The 21094-nt window shown below is 37.0% G+C and overlaps 1 protein-coding gene across 19 annotated transcripts in view; it reads right to left on the bottom strand.

Moving 5' to 3' along the window:
* Pum1 (pumilio RNA binding family member 1) overlaps positions 1–21094 on the bottom strand; it is a 122310-nt gene that overhangs the window by 40907 nt on the left and 60309 nt on the right. For 16 of the 19 annotated variants that reach the window (XM_071617576.1, XM_071617578.1, XM_071617577.1 and 13 more), the window contains 2 exons: positions 13225–13391; positions 10880–11150 (listed from right to left, as the gene is read on the bottom strand). The exons of the other annotated variants lie outside the window; for them this stretch is intronic. In XM_071617576.1, coding sequence (XP_071473677.1) covers positions 10880–11150; positions 13225–13391 — 438 coding nt within the window. The remainder of the gene's footprint in view (positions 1–10879; positions 11151–13224; positions 13392–21094) is intronic. 19 annotated transcript variants of the gene reach the window in all.

Below are 21094 nucleotides of genomic sequence, written 5' to 3' on the forward strand. Positions count from 1 at the left end.
AGCTCCATGGGCTGAGCTCTTCACAGGTTATATGTTCCCTGAACCACAAATATACATATGCAATCTCCCTAATGGTGTCAGCAAGTCTACAGGTACTGCCTAATTCAGAAACGGGAAAGTGGGAAAAATAAACTAAAAAAATGAACTGCCCCATTGCTCCTAGTGCTACTATCTCTCTTCAGGTCTTTCAAGACCCCCCAAAATGCTCTGAATTCTTACATATTCCCATTTAGGAAGAGGATATGAAAAGCATTTACTTGGTCCTCTGGGCTGCCTCTTCCTGGGAAAATGGTACTGGACAGTTCACCTGAAGGAGCAATTTATCTTAATGAGTAAAAATTAAAACTACCCAACCTTGGGGGGGCTCAAGAGTCTCCAAAGACCAATTTTTTATATACAAGGAAGAAGACAACAGAAGTACAGCCACTATCATCCAGTTCATATGAAAAATATTCAAAGACCTTAGTAATAAAAATATCCTGAGATTCTACCTAAATAGTCACTCATTCAACACACATACAGGTAATAGCACTGTGCAAGGAACTAGGGATACAACAATGAATACAACAACATGGAACCACTGTCTTCATGAAGATTACATTTCAGTATGAATAGTGTTGTTACAAAGAAGGAGGTGTTGGTAATTTTGTTCTGAATCACCTGCCTCCAAAGGATCATGCTCAAGAGTGCTGTAATCAGACTGAGAGCACTTACTGAAGGGACCTGCCTCAATACGATCCTCAACCTACCTGCTCTTTCTATAGGATTCTTCGACAACTCAGCTGATATCAATAGATAATATATAATAGATACCAAAGATTTTGAATTACAGGTATATTCATTAAGAGACCTGATTGGTTCACACATTAAGTAATAATAGCATACAACCGCCTCAACCTAATCATCTTCATGAGTGTTCTTGCTGTTATCCTAGCAGTGGGAAGATTTCATCTCATGACGTGGCTATAACTATGCCTCAAACACACACGTAAACATTTAAAATACAAAGAAATCAAAAGCTAACTATTTTAAATGTACAGGCTGACTTTATCTATTAGCTCTTTATATACATTCATTCATTTGGTGGTGGTGGAGTGGGGGGGGAGACAGGGATTGAACTCAGGGACACTCGGCCCCTTAGCTATATCCCCAGCCCTACTTTGTATTTTATTTAAAGACAGGATCTCACTGAGTTGCTTAGTGCCTGGCCATTGCTGAGGGTGGCTTTGAACTCACAATCACCCTGTCTCAGCCTTCGGAGCTGCTGGGATTACAGGCATGCACTATCACACTCAGTTCATTCACCTTTCTAAAACCAGAATAAAAATCACTCTGATTTTATACCAATGTCAAAGTAACCATTAACGGATTTCAAAGTACATTTTTTTTTATTTTTTATTTTCAAAGGTTAATGTTACAACAAATCTTCACTGTGATGCAGGTGAAGAGGATAAAGTACTAATTTATAAGCATCCGCTAAATATCAAGTTGTGGAACACCCTAGAGAAATTGAATCTATTAACAAACATATCAAAACACTTGTCCAGCCAGATGTGGTGGCACACACTTATAATCCCAGCCACTCAGGAGGCTAAGGTGGGAGGATGGTGCGTTCAAAGCCAGCCTCAGCAACTTAGCGAGGACCTAAGCAATTCAGTGAGACCCAGTCCCTTGATAAAATATTTAAAACACACACACACACACACACACACACACGCGTCCACTCCAGGAAGAGAGTCGGTCACAACAATTTGTAACTAATTTTGATTTTTTTCAATTTGATTTCACATTTCTACTTTACCTAATGAACAGTATCTCAGTCTACCCAGGAAGGGCAGCTAGGAGGTAGAAAACAAGTAAAGTAGGAGAAAGTTATATTTAAATTATTGCCAAAGTTGTAAAAACATCTTGTAGCTTGTAGTTCAGCTAAAGCATCTGCTACCTCTTCAAAGGGTCCCTGAAATTTCCTGGCCTAAAAATTTTTGAAACATTCAACATCTCAGTCACTGCTCCTTCTATACCCTTCTTTATCCCCACTGAAAATAAAATAATTCATCATTGAACTTTGAAATTATTAGATAGGCACTATGACACAGATCATCGGTTCAAAACATAGATATATCCTGACTTATCAACCAAAAAACAGTAATCTACTGCCATTCTACTTTGTTTATCCTCATTTCGTGGATTTTTTTCAGTAGTAATGTAACTTATGTATGTATATATGTGTATATATATATATATATATATGTAAATATACTTACAAATACATAATATGTGTGAAAACCATACAAGCCACCATATCTACATACGAGTGTGGCTCTCACCATCATGCTACCCCATTTCCTAGTAAGACTACTACTTTCAGTTAAAAGCACACTAGCCTTACAGAGCCCCCATATATTCCGTGTTTGAGATCTGAATTAGGGATTATAGTTAATAGGGAATTATTATTTTCTTGAGAGCACTTCGCAGTAAACAATTTAACAAAAGTAAATTATGTATTCACAGCCAGCTGATTTGATTATAAAATAGACTACAGCAATTTTGGCACATTCTCTTTATGTAAATGGTACATTAACTGGAAATACAGAGTATTCAAAATGAAATTGAGTAATTGGCAAGTGGGAGATTCCAAAGGATCCTAGAAAACTCACACAAATGCCATCTGCTGGGCAAGACACCGAGCTCTGCTTTTCATGATTTTCACAAAGCAACCCAATAGTCTGAAACTAAGAAAATACTGAGAGTTGGGGGAAATGTTTATTAAAGGTCGGTATAATAACAATGTGCTGGTGTTGATTATAATTCACTCAAACAAAATCAATGAGTTGTTTTAAGAGTCTGAATGCATGGGAAAATTTCAAGCATTAGGGCTTCTAGTAGACTCTGAGGCATAATAGGATTGAATACTCCTACCGGCGCCACCGCAGGTACTGGGGATTAAAACCAGGAATACTTTACTATTGAGCCCCAGTCATTTTTTGAGACAAGGTCATACTGAATTGGCCAGGCTGGTCTCAAACTCTCACTCCTCTGGCCTCTGCCTCCACCTCCTCAGTAGCTGAAATTACAGATATGTGCCACCATGACCAGTGATAATTTGGGATCTTGACAAACAAGCTAATCTGACTCCCTTCCTTATCACTTACCACATGACCTTACAAAAGATACCCGTCAGCATTCCAGAAGGAAATTTGGGCAGCTCAAACCACTAAACACAGTACTAACCCACAGCTGGCATCTTATATTAAACAATAAATAAGCTACTACTAATACTATTTAAGAGCTGCTTACTATTATTACTGTTACTATCAAGAATTGTTAGCATAAGAACACTGTTATTGAGTTTTCTGAATCTGGAGAAGTAATACCTAAATGAGAGTTAGAAAATATGAAAGACGATACCTACCCACACCCCAAATTAAAATGCCATGCCATCCCTGACTTTTTACCAGCTTAAGGCAACATACATAGTGGATAGGGAGTAAGAGCAAACACCTTCGAGACCAGGAAGCCTGGGCTCACATCTCATTTTCACTAGTGACTTGCTCTATTACTTAGGGCCAGTGACTTCTGACTCTCTTGGTGCCTCACTCTCTAACATGGTAACAAAGTATCTAACCCACAAGATGTTAATAGGAGTTAAATTAACACAAAGAAAGTGCTTCACAAGACATTTATGTGGGATGTTCTTTCTGATGAATGAGGAGAGTGCCCCTAAACACAACCCCTTCTGTGAGAATCACCCCTCACAGCTCCTCCCCAAGGGAGGACAGGAATTGTTTCTACTTTTTATAGTACGCGCGCCTTTCAGGGAAAGCTATGAACAAAGTTAAATTTGAAGGTAAAATAACTCCATATCAAAAAGCTCTGTGTTTATAGTACAAGGTCCAAAGGAAATAGCTTGAAGCTAGAAACCAAAATAATATGAGATTTGCATAGCTTACACCAATTGACCTTCAGCACTGAGCATGGTCCACGGTCCATGTCTTTAATCCCAGAGGCTCAGGAGGCTGAGGTAGGAGAATCACAGGTTCAAAGCCATTCTCAGTGACTTAGCAAGGCTATGAGCAACCTAGTGAGACACTATCTCAAACTTTCTAATTAAAAGGGGGAGGGGTCAATTCCTGGGGCCAATAAAATTAAGTAAAATAAAATATAACCTTCATTAAAGGCGTGTGTTTTAATTTTCTCATCTGTAAAAAGACAACTAAAGCCTTATCCAGGAGTTGTTGCCAGGATTCACAGAAAACCCCATTAATAATGGGATTATAAAATAAAGGGGGGGGGGCGCTGGCACTACTGTAATCCGAGTTCAAGGCCAGCCTCCTAAGTCACTTAGTGACATTCTAAGCAATTTAACAAGACCCTGTCTTAAAAAAATAAAAAGGGCTGAAACGTATTTCAATGGTGAAGCATCCCTAGATTCAATCCTCAGTATCAAAAAGTTAAAAAGTAAACTAAAAGGGGTTGTTTTAGAGCTTCTGTTTAAAGGTTCTAGATCAAAGACCAATTTTGATCATATTATTTGAATAACTGCAATCATAAACTAATGGATACAATAATTCAGGGACAGTTTAATAAGGACATAACAAACCATAGGTCTAAATAAAAAACAAACAAAAAAAAAAAACTTCACAGTTCATTAGCAGGTAAAGAATCTGAATCCAAAATAAATTATTTCTACAGTCTTAGAATAAACACATTCCTCCACTAAGTAAATGAATAACTTGGGGAAATTCATAATAAAATTTTAGCAAAGTCAAGGGACAAGCCGGGCGCAGTGGCACACATCTGTAATCCCAGCAACTAGGGAGGCTGAGGCAAGAGGATCATGAATTCAAAGCCAGTCTCAGCAATGGCGAGGTGCTATGCAGCTCAGTGCTAGTGGTTCAGTGGTTGAGTGCCCCTCAGTTCAATCCCCGGGTCAAAAAAACTAAAGGGATGGGGATGTAGCTCAGTTGATAGAGTGCTTACCCCACATGCATAAGGCCCTGGGTTCAATCCCCAACAACACACCACACACACACACACACACACACACACACACACACACACAGTCAAGTGACAATAAAGATAAACTTCAAATGACCCAACAACTAGTCAAATTCAGTCTTTTATGAGTCTGTGATCATATACATTTCATTGACAGAGTGAATAACTGTAAACTTAAATGAAAGCTGAGAAAATTAAATACCTATATTAAAAGTATATGTGTACTTGGCCTCCTAAGAATGACATCTTTCAAAAACAATTTGTTTCAATTTCCTCTCCTATCTAACTATGGCTACACAGAAATAACTACTGCTTTTCTGTTAAAATTAATACATATTGGGCTGGGATTGTGGCTTAGCAGTAGAGCTCTCGTCTAGCATGTGTGAGGCCCTGGGTTCGATCCTCGGCACCACATAAAAATAAATAAATAAATAAAGGTATTTTAAAAATACATATGGTGGGAGTTTTTTTTGTTTGTGGTACTGGGGATTGAACTCAGGGCCTTGTGCATGCGAGGCAAGCACTCTACCAACTGAGCCATATCCCCAGCCCTGGTGGGAGTTTTAGTAAAATATGCAATATATATTTTTTTAACTCACTGAATTATAAATAAAGCCTATGAACAATCTGATTAATCTACATTGACCTAATTTCCGTTTTTTGTTTCTGCTACACTGTTGCAACAATGATAACTAAATGAAATTTTTCTATAATGTATATGAGACTGAGGATGTATCTCAGTGGTAGACCACTTACCTAACAATGCATAGGCCTGGGGTTCAATCCCCAATATTGTTGTTTAAGAAGTAAAATTTATAAATAATAGGCAATTGCAATTATATAATAATATATAAAATATAATACTGCTCACATGACATAAAAACAAAATGGTGTGAACACACAATGCAAGAATTATTCAGGACTGTTTTCCAGGATTAAGGTGGCAATTAGGGAAAGTGAAAAAAAAAAAAAAGAAGACTCCAGAGACATCAATGAACATTTCAAGTTGACAAAATGCCCTCAATTAAGGGTTCTTAACCCAAAATGTTTGTCTTAAGTGGGTAACATTGCATTTTTGTTTTTCATGGAAATCTATCTGAAAGTCATCGCTTTCTTCAATTATGATTAGGCAAAAATACAAAATAACATTAGCCATACACATGTGACTTTCACCAATGGGGGCAGGGGAGCTGGGCATGGTGAAACACACCTATATAATTCCAGAAGCTCAGGAGGCTGAGGCAGGAAGATCATAAATTCAAGACCAGCCTTGGCAACCTAAAGAGACCAAGAAAAGGAAGGCAGGCAGGAAGACAGGAAGAAGTGAAGGAGTGCTTAGGGATGTTGTTCAGTGGTAGAGTGCCCTGGGTGCAAACCCCAATACTGGGTAAGGAGTGGGAAAGGAGAGATAATAGGTATTTTATGTTATTTTTTGATTACTACAGGCATTTCAAAATCTTCATTCTCGCTATGATAGCTAACATACCTACTTTTATTTCATGTATCATATGATAAAAAAGCAAATATACCATTAAGTTTGGTTTGAATATCTTTTGATTTTTATTTTTTCGCAGTACTCCAGATTGAACCCAGGGATACTCTAGCACTGAGCTGCATCCCCAGCCTGTTTTATTTTTTATTGTGAGACAGGGTCTTATGAAATTGCTGAGGTTGGCCTGGAACTTGTATTCCTCCTGCCCCAGCCTCCCAGGTTGCTAGGGATTTAGGGCATGCACCATTACACCCACCTATTTTTATATAATCAGTTTTCTTTGTAATCTTTCTTACACAATGTGCACACAAACACTCTGTGTTTTAAAACATTATTCTGAGAAGCAGTCCACAGATTCACCTAACTGCTAAAAGAGTTCATAGCGCTTTTAAAAAGTTAAGAACTATGGCTCTTACAATTAAATCTTAGAAGGATTAGTTGAGAACAATTAAGATGGGTTAATTCAGAATGATTAACAGTGACCAGACAAGCAACTTAATTATACAAACCCCAAAGTACACAATGAACTAAATGAAAATTACCATTTCCATATTTGCAGGCTGTTCCATGGCATGTATCTCACTATAGATTGATATTAAGTTTTATGAAACGAACTTATTACACCATATGAAAGCCCTGACTGAAAAGCAACAGGACAAGAGAATTTTTATTTTGTCAATTTCAAAACCATATCCACGCATAAAATCACAAATAAAGCTACACTACTATTTGTAGCAAATAACTCAAAAATGACCATCCCTTTCCTTTCCTCATTGAAGGAAGCCAAAATCAAAGAGCAGATCTGCAGCAAAATATGTGCCACTCTAGATCAATGTTTTGAACCCCCACAATCATTATTAGTATCATCTGAGACTTGTTCCTGGTTCTCAAGGGCTCAGTGACGTGGACCAATTACCAAAAGTCTCCTTGTCTTCTATACTTCTTCTAGTCTACAGTCTACCTGGGACCACGCCACTACCATTCCCATCTCCATACTCTATTACTGGCAAGGGTATACTTTCCAACTGTCTTTTCAAGTTTCTCTTGATCTTAATTGAGCTCTCCCCTGTCTGGTAACATTTATGATCAATTAGATTAGCGCATAATTCCTCAAATATTTCACAACTGTTTCATACAGATAAGGACACAACAGTGAATGGTTAATTGATTAATATGGGCCAGAGAATGTCTAAAACTACTTCTATGTAACAGCGCCCATGCGCCTATACACACACACACAAACGGCTGGGTGCAGTGGCACATGTCTGTAATCCCGTGGACTCAGGAGGCCACGGCAGGAGGATCGAAAGTTCCAAACCAACCTCGACAATTCATTGAGACCCGGTCTCAAAATAAGATGCAAAATGGGCTGAGGTTGTGGCTCAATGTTTGAATGCCCCTGGGTTCAATCTTTGCACAAAACAAAAAACATCATGATAATTATTACATTCCTCCTTAAACATGTTTTGTCATTGCCTATAAGGCAGCACAACAGAACTGGTAAGACACAACACTATTTACTAAACACATTTCGTCATTTCTCTTCAATTTAGACTCCTAGTCAGGCTGACCACATCTCCACTATCTGTTAAACACCTTTCTGTTAATTTCCTATTTCTAGCTTTAGTTTTACTGTTTCCTACATGAAAATTTCATTCTCCTATCTAATCAAGTCTTTCAAGGCACAGTTCAACAAACACTTCCATCCAACAATCCTTCCTTCCTCAGAGACCAGCGCACACTCTGCTGTACTCTAAAGTTCCCAGGACATATACATGTAGGGTCTCATTACTCATCATCAAGTGCTTCCTTGCACTATTTAAATGACAAGATGAGTCACAATCACTGAAATAAGAGCAAATAGCAAATCCTTCCACCATGTAAGGAATCTTGCTATATTCATGAAAGATACACCTGGCTACAGATGAAAAGAAACGCTAGCTAGAGATTATAATCTACAGCCCACAACCTGTGATCCCTCTACACTTTCCACAAAACCGTGTCAAAAAAAAAAAAATGTACTTTTTATGACAAAAGGGACCTTGGCTTTTTATCAGATGGCAACAGAGCAACCCTAAAAAGGACAACTTCTGATCTAGGAAATAACTTTCTTGGATATCATATAGTAATATTATATTATTGGATATTACACAATAACTTTCCAGTAATTTCCCTAAGTATACTATGGTCATTTTTCAGGTTCAAATTTTAATTTGGGGAAGTATATTAAATTCAGGAGAAACACAGAGATATAATAATTCCCTGAAAATTTAGCAAGGCAGAGAATAGTTCTTGCTTTCAAGGAACTCACAATCCAGCACGGGCTATCAGACAAAGAATCACAACACAAGGCAGAACACAGGTAACTCCTTTTCTGGAGGAGATACAAAGTAAAATGAAGTTTAAGGCAGGCCGGCATGAAAAATGTTTGGTTTGGAGATAAAGAAAGGAGGTTAACAGTGCGAGACCTTGAAAAATTAGGATTTAAATTGGAAATGGAGAATGGAATAAAACATGATGAAAAGCAATAGGAAGAAAGATCGGAAGGGTAAAATGTAAGAAAATGCACCAATTTCCAGTAGAAACGGAATTCTTCCTTCTAAATAATGGCTCTCTATAGGAAGCTTTGGGAAGCTGAAGTTCCTTAAGATACTTTGAAGTCTTGGGACAGTGGTTTCCAGGTATGTTATCAGAGTGTCCAGTAGAAGAATGGGTAAAACAATCTACGCGCAAAAAAAAAAAACAATACAAAACGACAATGATCACATCATACGACAGTGGTGTAACTATAAATATACCCCTTGCCACATCGGCTAATATAGTTATGGGAAGCCAGAACCCCAACAACGGATTGATTTTGAAAATAATGATGCTTAGTGCTAAAATAGGGCACACAGTAAAGCCACTCCTACTTTTGTATTTCTGAATAAGACAACTTTGATATAATCAAGTTTCTGTTCAAATCCCAATAATTATCCAGCCTCCCAAAACCTGAAAAAATTATTTTGAAACCAGAGATCAATAAATCAAAAAGAATTCTAACTCCCCACAGTTAAGTGAAAAAGAGAACCAGATTTTTGTTCATAAGAGATGAAAGACAAATTCTTTTTAAATAACAAGGGTGAGGTTGGGTTAGACTGGAAATGGAAGCATTGAATCAATAATGGTCATAAAGAAAAGGCACAGAAAGTTGATTTTTTATCAAGGTAGGCCACCTGCTAGGGATCTACAGGGAGTGCTTGCAGTTAACCTCTATGGGAAAAAGTCTGCTAAATAAAAACTTAGGGTTGGGGGTGTAGCTCAGTGGTAGAGCACTGGCTCAGCATACACAAAGCCTTGGGTTCAATACCCAGTACTGTCTTACCTCTTAGCCAAAGAAAACTTACATAGACATACACATTCACATTATTACACAAATAAATTTCTTTTGGTAAATTTCATATAGTTAGCTTTGTTATCTAGTTGTCTTATCAATCAAAAATCTATTTATGACAGAAACTAAAGATAAAATGTGGTACAACTAATCTCAAAAAACCATAAGCTCATTTCCCAATAGAAACAGCATTTGTAAACTCCAGTCTCTCAAAACTAAAAGTCTATATTTATGTTCCAGTCAAAAACTAAGGAGTAACAGAAATTCATGGTCCACCAAACTGCTTTTGTGGTACTCAACAAGATGATGAAACTACATGCTCTCCTTTTATAGTTCAGACAGCTGATTTTTCTTAAAAAGAACCAAACAGAAGAATCACTAAGCCCTCAAATTGGCCCTACTGTGCCTTCAAAAGCAGAAAAAAAACATACAAAAATTTCCCAGAAACATTTGAATAAAAGAAAAGGACTAAGTAATTTCACTACAGATCTAACAGAATTATTTACATGTGTTTTCCTTTAATCACATTCTAACTTTTGAAGGTAGCAGACTGGTACCAGTGTTATCTACAGTAACTAACTTAAAGTCAAGACTGATGAGAAGATTTGGCAACCCACTCCTGATGGTGGTAGGTAATAGCTCACTATTTTAAAAACAAAACAATCCAGAAGCATCACAACTATATATATCTTCCAGGAAAGTAATTCAGCATCTCAGAAGGTTGTGATTCAAGGGGTAAGGTCACCTCACCCAATCTCCAAGTGATGAAGAGAGAGAAGAGCCAAAGGAAGTATACAAAGAGCAGAGTGCTCTCTTGCCAATTAACAGCACCATGAGAACTAGCTTTTGAGGGGAAAGACAGAATTTGTAAACCCCCACTTCACTGTAAGGATTAACAGGGCTGGCTAATGACAATCTAAAATCATGTCACCCTCCCCCATCCCCTCATTTTAAGAAGCTGAATAATGTGCTGGCTAGAGGGAGAATAGAAAGGGCGACAGAGACACACACAGTACCTGTTGTTGAGAATTGTAGTCAAAAAGTCCCACAGTTGCTGCTGCTGAGTCCACAGGCACCTGCGTGCCTGAATAATCAAACTGAAGAGGCTCCATGCCCACATGTTCCATGGGGTCCAAGGGGACACTCTGGGACTCCATATTGGAGAAATCCTCCACAGGCTTGGCACCATTGGTGCTGGTCAGCTGCGCTAAGCCCTCAGAACCATTCTGGTTTGGACCCAGAAGATCCACTTCATTAGCAGAGTTCTGGCAATTACCAGGGGTACGGCTAAACAGAGAAAGTAAAGGGCATTAAACCTTATTTTGAGCAGGGAAGGACACTATAGCAACCCCATGTTTAAGGACAATGTCCTTGACATAGCTCATTATTAACAATGTTTAAAGCTATTTCAAAAAAATACCCAGAGATCCTTTATGGTGCTTACAGGTAATATCCTCTGAAATGATGCTTCTATTGCCTGCCTTCCCACCTTCCCGCCCCTTAAATTACATTAAATGCTATTAGTTTACAATCCCTTTACCAATTAAGTCCATATTTCAGGAAAATATAAATTGAAAGAATTGCTGCCTGTGGCATCCATGAAAACAGAGGTACCTACCAAGACACACATAGTAAAATATGGCCCCCAAAAGCAACATCTACTCTCATAAATATAAAACCAACGCGAGAAGTTGGTTTATAGGAGAAATTCCCCATCTCAGAGTGATTCTTCAAAAAGTATGATTGGTATTACTGACCAATGGTAAACTCTCTTTCCCTTCCAAGAAACCAGAAGCAGACCATCTCAAAATAGTAAAAACTAATCCATTATTTATGATATGTCCCTGATAACAAGATAATTCTTAAAATCAAAACTGATAAAGGTATAATTTATCATCCAAACCAGGACACATCAAAGAACCAAAAAAAAAAGCACTACTGCATAATTACCTGGGACATAGTTATAAATGAGTCCTATTCTAGGTATCCTGAGATATACCACCATGCTATGTACGGAACTGCAAGATGACAATATCTACAATCAAACTAACATACAATGTCGAGGGAATACAGCAATGCCCTTCATACCTAAAAGGAATCATGTAGGTGGTGTGTGTGTGTGTGTGTGTATGTATGTATATATATATATATATATATATATATATATATATATATATATATCATCACCACTTCTACTTCTCCCCCTCCTCCACCTCCTCTTCCTTCTCCTCCTCCCCCCCATTAAATATCCCAAAATATTGCTATTGGATGCTTGAAATTCAGGGTAGAGAGACCACCTGAACTCTGAAAGACCTTAAGAAAATGTTTATCACCCTGTGCATCAGATTACATTCAAATACTATAATTCTATACACATTCAAGATAATGAATTAGAAATATTAATCAACTGGCACTTGTTCTACAAATGATAAAACATACATTTTAATTTTGACTTTGGCAGATGTTAGGATGGTGTGTGTGCGTGTGTGTGCGTGTGTGTGTGTGTGAGAGAGAGAGAGAGAGAGACAGAGGGGGGGAGGGAGGGAGGGGGGGATGAAAATACACACCCATTAGCTTCAGTCTGGCATTAAATGATTGACCATATATCACTAAATAGTGACTTTTACAGATTTTAAAAATTATGTACCATAACTAAAGTTATCATACATAAAGAAGAAATATCTGCCAACCATGGAAGATAAATAATACTGTGTATACTAAATCACAAGGTAAAATCTGCTAATAAATCATAACCACAGGAGGGATGAGAGGTATCCATGGAAGGGATATGTTTAACAACAAGTCATTTAAGCCACATTTCTGGATATTCAAAGTGAGGAAAGTGATACCTCACCCACCTACCTCAAAATGATCTTATGAAACTCAAATGAGGTAATGCATGGGTTCTCAACTATTCTTCTAATGTGTCAGAGGGATATGACACACTTTCATTAATAACCACAACTCTTTAACACAGTATTATAGGAGAAACTTGGGCAAAGTTCCAAGGTACCTATCCCTGGTGATTTTGCCATTTGAGAATTACTGAGATGATCTTTACAGGATAAGAGACAATCTTAATGAATCTTCAAATTTTATCAATCATTTGTATAGAGTAAATTCTAGAGCTCTATACAAATGCAGAATCTACCATTTTGGCAAAGCATCAGGCAATAACAACTCTTAAAAAATTCCACCTTACCAGCTAATTTACATCTTTGGGCATGGCCTATACTAGATGCAATTCTTAAAAAGGAAACATGATGGGGGAAGGGGGGAGGAGTAAAATATAAGTAAATCAAAACAAACAAAAACCCACAGCCCCCATTTTAAAAAAATCAGAAGTGTAAAACATACAAACCTAAAATCTTTGACGTCTGCATCAATCCCATTCTGCACTGGTAAACCATTGGTCTTGTCCATCACATCACCCTCCTCCTTCAAATCTCCTAGCTTATCTCCATCAAACGTACCCTTGTTCTTCTTTTCACCTTTGTCGTTTTCATCACTGTCTGCATCCCTTGGGCCCTGTTTAAAAAATAGCTTCAGCTTCACTAATCATCATCAACTAACAGTAGTGGGCAACCACTGCAGACACCAGACTACACTAGAGGCTAAGCAGAACAGGAGAGTGTCTTTCAGACATTACAATCTAATTAGCAAACAACACAGAGGCAGGAACACCGCAGAAAGTCTTGCCAAATGGGAGAGACATACATATATTTACATTACAAAGTTTAGGACAGTCTTACCATACCCAAAGTCCCCACCACCCCCACTGGTTTTGTGTTTGTGTGCTTTTACCCTTTCTGTCCAAAAGCCAACCACAATTTTCTATCTTTTGATCCCACTTCTCTATTCTCAAATCTACATCTACATAATAGTTAGATTCACAAAATAACACCCAGGTATGATAACTAACAAAATAGAGGGAAAGTGTTAATAAGCCCATAAAATGTCATACTTCCTCTTTATCTTAGGAAAATCCCTGCTTACTTCCAAATAGTGAGCTAGCTGTGGTCTAACACTGTTTCAATTCAGTTTTTCTCTTCTGGATAACAGGACACATCCCCTTGTCAATTTGTACCACCACATCCCAGTTTCACCCTATAAAACATAGGGCTCTCTGATCAAATCACTGATGGCCCTTAACTTTAAAATGTTTTAAAGCTTCAAAATAAACAGACCTAAAAAATAAATACACCTGTTAAATTCTTTTCATGAAAGTACTCTGCCATCTTCCACTACCTGCCTATTTCAAGGCAAATTATTCTTGAGATAAGTGGGGATATTCTGAAGCAATTGCTACAAGATAATTTATATCTGAAATATATAAATATTTCAAATTACAAAGCTTAAAACACTGAACCTAAAAGAACTGATCTGGTTCAGAAACAGTTATATCTTTCCTGCCTTCTAAGGAAATTATGTCTCCTATTCCTAACATCCGAAGTTAACTCCTGAACACATAAAGTAAATTCACCTTGATTTCCAAAAGGAAAAAAAACTCAGACAGTAACTTGACATGACATAGAGAACTTTAAAGAATCTTACACGAAAGAGTACCAAGCAGCCTTAGCTTTTAAAAATTAGAGGGATGCAATCTTGCTGTTTCCCACCACTGATTCCTGGTTTAATGAAGAAAAATGTGCAGTCCAAATTAAAGCTGATGGTATAAGGCAAAACCAATCAACAAAGAATGGGAGCTATTGCGCAGAATTTCCAGTCATCAAAAACAATTGTGAACACGCGTCTGTGGGCAGGGACAGGTCCAGAGAGTTAAAATCACTAGATGTCCTCAGGGTAGTTCTTGGAAATCACTGGCCTGGAAAGATTAACTCAAGGATCCTGATATTAGACATTCTGACTAATTTAGAGCCCATTTTACTTTTAAATCATGCTATATTCAAATGTGATACAGAAAAAGAAAGTTTTCAAGGATAATATGAAAAAAAAACACATAAGATAAGGCACTTAGAAAGGATATAAAACTTAGCTTCATGTGACATCAAGATGGTAAACAACAGCATTGGCAGCCATGGAAATGAGTCTTTCAGAGTAGAATCTTTCAAGTTTGGACTGCTGTTGAATCAAAGACTGAATAAGCACTACACTAAGATCCCAAAGCAAAGTAGTAATGACAGAGTTCTAAAGACAAAAACAATCTTTTAAGATAACCAGAAACAATACCTTTCTTCACACTTCAAAGATAAAACTGACAGAAGCTATTTATTTGTTCGTTTTCATATCCCTAGCACTAAATAGAGAATCTGGCAGAAGCATAACGAATATGAGTTTAAAAAATTTATAAGAGGACCAAAAAATACTACAAAACTATACTACTAAATATGAAGTATCCTCCTGGTATCTTTATTATAATCAAATAGTATCCTAAAAGGTAGTAATGTGGTATAGATAATAAATAACACTCCCTGAATCAAATCCATTAATGTCTAAAGCAAAAGAACATTACAAGGATCGTCCCACTGCCACTCAAAAGGAATCTTCACAAATCAAAATCAACTCCAATATTCCACAAGAAGTTTAAAATATCTACATGTAAAAACTCAACGGAAAGAGGACAAAGCAGCAGTAGCAAGTTTCCATAGGCAAGAAAACTGGTGACAGAGGATATTCACTGGCTAAATCAGTGCTCTACATTATCTTTCCTCAGTTACCCTATGCAAGCCTTGCTTAGGATCTGCTCACCCCTCTACAGCCTTACCACTAATAGTTACCTTCTCTATTATACTGCCAAACACTTGTTTTTCAAACCATTTCCCTGGATGCAGCTGCTTTTCAACAATACTGTACAATACATTCCTGCAAAACATTGCACCCTATTTCCCACTCAGAATAAACTACCAATGTGTCAGCTGAATGATAGGTTCCTTCTTTTATAGGGGATGAATGAGAGATGTTTCCATTTCTTAATCTGGATAGCTATTTTCATTTTGTAGAAATCCATGATAATGAACATTTATGACTAGTATACCTTTCTGTACATGGGAAATAGTTCAATTAAAATGTTACATAAGGGCTAGGCTTATAACTTAATGGTAGAGCCTAGGCTTAGCATGAACAATGCCCTGGGTTCAATTCCAAGAACTGAGGAATAGGGCAGGGGAAGTGAACAGAATATATACATTTCTCACTTAAAAAGAAGAAAAAAAAAAAAAAAAACCTCAATAAATCAACAATAGTCCTCAATGAAACTCACTGGCTGTCAAGCCTGACTTCTGAATGATAAGCAAGAGCACAAGTAAGAAACAAATTTGTCAAAGTCTATTATTAAAAGATAGTTATCAGGTTCAGGATTATAGAAATGGCCTCTTAGGAATGTTAAGATACTAGAGAGAACAAAAGAAGGATACACATGGGCTGGTAAATTTTATATTTTACTTCTTCTTAAATATTTTAAGGTAAGGAATTCACAGCTATATGGTCTTTCAGAAAGTACTGACGCAGTGCACCAAACCTATATTCTATCTCAACAGCTAACACTTACTGGTCACAGGACTTGGACAGGTCATTTAATCTCTGAGTCTTAGTTTTCTCATCTATAAAACAGGGATAATTTTGTTTAATAAAGAGTAGTTATGAACATAATGAAATAATGCATGTGTATACGTTTTATGAAATTAAGTCATTTTATACAAATGTAACATAATATTAGTAAAAGGGATGCACTGGTCTGGTATTTCTTATGTAACACTATGTAAGATAGCAAGATTAAAAATCTCAAATATCCCAATTAAGAGGTTTAGCTCTCAAATCCACATGTAGAGTTAATATGGCCTTCCCATGGCTACATTTTAACAGTGCAGTGGTTTTACAGTGAGAGCTGATCATCAGTCTTTTTCAAAACTTACAGGTTCTGTGCACAGAGATTCTGATTAAATTGGGATGATAGAGGCTCCAGCAAATGTTATAAAAAGTTTTTCCTCCAATAACTCTGATAAGCATCCACAATTGAGAAACGACATAATTAAGTCCAACATAAAAATCAGAAGGCAAGGCTTATGGTTTGTTTTGTTCTGTGTTTTTTTGTTGTTATTGTTGTTTCTTTGTTTTTGTTTTTTGAGAAGGAGTTACATATTTTCCAGTACATAAGTGTGTTTAAACTCCTATTAGGTAAATGAACGAAAAAATAAGTAAGGACTAATAGCATGTTACTATGGGGCTTCTTTTAGAGATAAATGTTAACCCAAGTTATAATGCTCAAACACAAACTCCAGTGATACTCAAAACGCAAGTGTCCATGCTGAAATTCTTTAGGGTGGGACCAAGAAAGTCATGATGAGGTCCCAGACTCCAACAGAGATGGAAGACTATGTTTCACTGCCACATATCAAAGAGCTCGGAGAAAAGCACACATAGGGAGAAGAACCACATATTTTAGATCAGAAGTCTATGTGCTTATGGCTCACATAAAAGGAATAATACTTCTGAGTATATTCCTTAACTGTGAACCCACTCAGAAGAAGCGGAATTTAATTCCTCCTCTTACTGCAGTGATCATAAGACAAAGTTCCACATGGCAAAAATCACATTCAACGCAACTAGGAATTTTCTATTTTTTTTTTTAATGAATACTTTTGAGTTATCTGCTTGACTCACTGAACATAAAAACCATAACAATGTTAACTAATACTGGTTTCTCCTGTATGCTCTTAAGTTTTTCGCAAAATGCAAAAAAACCTGAAATGCCAAATTCTTTTAAAGTACAAGAGTTTACAGTTCCACTACTAATAAAATATTTCAAGAACTAAAAAATATGAGTAAAAGTTCTAAACTGGCCATTTAAAAAGAATTCTAAATTTAACATGTTAAATGTAATCACAGCTAGGCATGGGTGTGTGCACTTGTAATCTTAATAACTTGGAGGTGAGGAAGGAAGATAGCAACTTTAAGGCCAGCCTCAGCAACTTAGCAAGGACCTTGTCTTGAAATAAAAATAAAAAAGGATCGGGGGGTGTAGCTCAATGGTAGAGCATTTGAATAGCATGTGTGAGGTCCTGGGTTCAATTCCTAGTATTACAAAAACTAAACATGGTCCTTTTATAAGGAACATAACTCATAAGCCAGAATAGCACAGTAGAAAGCAATACTGTTCTGAATTGAAATTAAAACCAAAGTTTGAACCCAGGCCACCCATGTTTCTTAATATTGAACTTGTTGAGTTTTTTTTTTTTTAATATTTTTTAGTTGTCAATGGACCTTTAATTTATTTATTTATATGTGGTGTTGAGAATTGAACACAGTGCCTCACATATGCTAGGCAAGCGCTCTACCACTGAGCCACAATCCCAGCCCCTCGAACTTGTTTTTCTCATGTATAAATTAATGGAGACAATACCTTAAAGGATTGTTCAAGGGATTAAATAAAGCAATTCATAAAATTACAACTTTTTCTTTTTCTTTCTTTCTTTCTTTTTTTTGGTATGGGGGATTGAACTCAAAGGCACTGATCACTGAGCCACATTCCCAGCCCTATTTTGTATTTTATATAGAGACACAGTCTCACTAAGTTGCTTAGCATCTCGCTTTTTGCTGAGACTGTCTTTGAACTCGAAATTCTCCTGTGTCAGCCTCCAGACCCATTGGGATTACAGGCATGTGCCACCCTGCCCAGCACTACAACTCATTTTTTAAGGAAAAAAGAAAAATCCTTAAAAGTGTCTTCCCCAATTTTTACCCACTTCCTTTTTCATGGAGGGATAGTGGAGACCTCAATCCCACTTCCAAAGGCTTAAAAAACGGATCAACATCCTGTCCCCTAGACTCCAAAAGAAACTGTTCCGGCTCTAATAATTAAATGCTTTGTGCAATAGGATTTTCTGAAACTTGTATATGGATCAACCTGCCACCAACTATACACTTCATCAAATCTGAGGCACAATCATTCTGTGTGCTCCAAAAAAAAAAAAAAAAAGGGAAACACTAAAAATTAAAGGATGACATACTATCACTTGAAATAAGCATCCCAACTTCAGAATGAGCAAAAGTAGAGGAATACAGACTGTAGAACACTGCCTATTCCAGGCAGTGTATACAGAATCACCCAATTCCTGATGTGCAGAAAGATAAGAGCGGTCACCTCTGCTGTGATATCCATGAATAAAAAGAAAACATCTTACATATGGAAAGTGGTGTTTGTTTTTATTAAAGATAAAGACCTCCCCGAAAAAAGTTGTTTATTTGTTTTTTAAGTTATCTAGTCAGTATATAAAAACCTGAAACTAAAATAGAGCATGTAATTTAAGGCATGGCCAAATCAGAAGAGACTCTACCTTGTATGTTTCTCATAACCTCCTAATGACTTAATCCTCCAAGACTCTTATTGCAGTGCTCATCAAACTTAATATGCATATATATCACTGAAGCATAGTATTTTAACAAAAATGTAGGTTTTGATTCAGTAGGTGTTGGGCACGGCCTGCATTTCCATTATGCTCCCAAAGGACACTAATGCTATTGGTATATTGGCTCTGAAGAGCAAAACTTTAGAAGGTAAAGCATTTCCATATGTATTACACAGTCACACAAATTAAGACTTTCTTGGGTTTTATTTACCCCTATTTTGTAGATGAGGAAATTAAGGTACAACTGAGACTCAAATCCCTCATTTCCATCTGTAGTACACTGTCGCAAGTTTTTATACAAAAATCAAAATAAAGCAGCAATGGTTACCTAAAATAAATGCAGTGAAACCTAGAAAAGCAAATTATCAAGTTTTGTAACCCAAATGAATTGCTATAATTGTGGATGCATCCTCCAAGGCAGAAAGCAGTCACTCTACAGAACAAGTAAAGGAAAGATGTGTTTTTTAAAGCACTTTCTTCTACAAGGTTGGAATGGTCTTTGCCCTAACAAAACTTTAATATGGTTTTCTCATTTCCCTACACACCATTAACAAACAAGGTGGAAATTATGATCCACTGTTCAGACTGGCTAGGCATCAACCTATTTGAAGATCAGCTGGCATTCAAGAAGACCAACAGCAAGCTCCTTAGATGAGCAATTTTACCACAGGCCTCAAAAATTTAAAAAATCTGATTTTTGTAACTCTCTATACTAGGTTTGGAATTGGAGAAGCCATCTGTCTTATACCAGGAATAAATAAAGGATACAAAAAGGAAAGGAATGTTAAAGACTTGATTAGTATTATGAGATTTCCTACTATTCCAATAAGTATTGCTCTGAAGGTTGGGATTCATTATGCACAATGATAAGAATTTACATTAAGTGCTAAGATGATGATTCTTATTCTGATTTATCACAGGAACCAAAACTACTAAACTGAAGCCATTTGTTCAATCAAAACAAACTCAGGAAGGCTCAAGGAAGGTAGACAAAGAGCCAAATATATTCATTTCAACTATAAAAGAGGAAACCTCACTGAAAATGGAAAACCTTTGCAGAATAGATTTCTTTAGTTATGAACCATCTTCACCTAAAAAGTTCAAGTCTTGGTGATCTGTGTCACAGCTAAGAATGCCCTCTTAGGACTCGCTTTGAATCTACAATTACTATGCCATCAGAGATAGTGTTTTCAGCTCTTGGGGAAGTAAATCGGAGTTTCTCCATGGCTCACTGGAAGTCATGTTTGTAGAATCATTCAAAAGGAAAAATAAATGGATGCTGTGACCCATAAACTACCAAGGCTCCACTCTTTAGAAAATTTTCTACAATAAGCAAATATCCCATTGTCCCTCTTCTCTGAACTCAACACTTTGAATGAATGGGATGGAATGGGATGGGATGGAATGGAAGGAAGCAAAGAAGGAAGGGAGGGAGAGAGGGAGGGAGAAGGGAGAAAATGCTCGCCTTTTTTAAGATGATGCATGTGTACCATGACAACCATAAAGTGATTCAGGTTTCCATGCACATAACTTTGATTAGGTGTCATCCTGATCAACAGGCAGAGAAAAGTCAATTAGGTATAAAATCAGTAGGATACAACCCCAAATGTGGTTAGTACATCACTGATCTTCAGGACTCCATCCACCGGAAAACTGTACATGCCAGCATGGTGGCTTGATGCCACTGTTCAGTCCTCCTTTAGCACTCTCTAGATGCAACTCAAAATATGGACTAATATTTCAGTACACACAACCTTCCTTCCGAGAAGAAACTAGATCACAGATTTGGAGAATTGTCACTTATCTGTATGCCTACCTCAGAAGCTTACTTCAGATAATTTACTTTATCTGATTGTTAGAGTTCAA

The sequence above is a fragment of the Marmota flaviventris genome, chromosome 10 (genome assembly GCF_047511675.1).
Source record: "Marmota flaviventris isolate mMarFla1 chromosome 10, mMarFla1.hap1, whole genome shotgun sequence".
In the NCBI taxonomy this organism is placed as follows: Eukaryota; Metazoa; Chordata; class Mammalia; order Rodentia; family Sciuridae; genus Marmota; species Marmota flaviventris.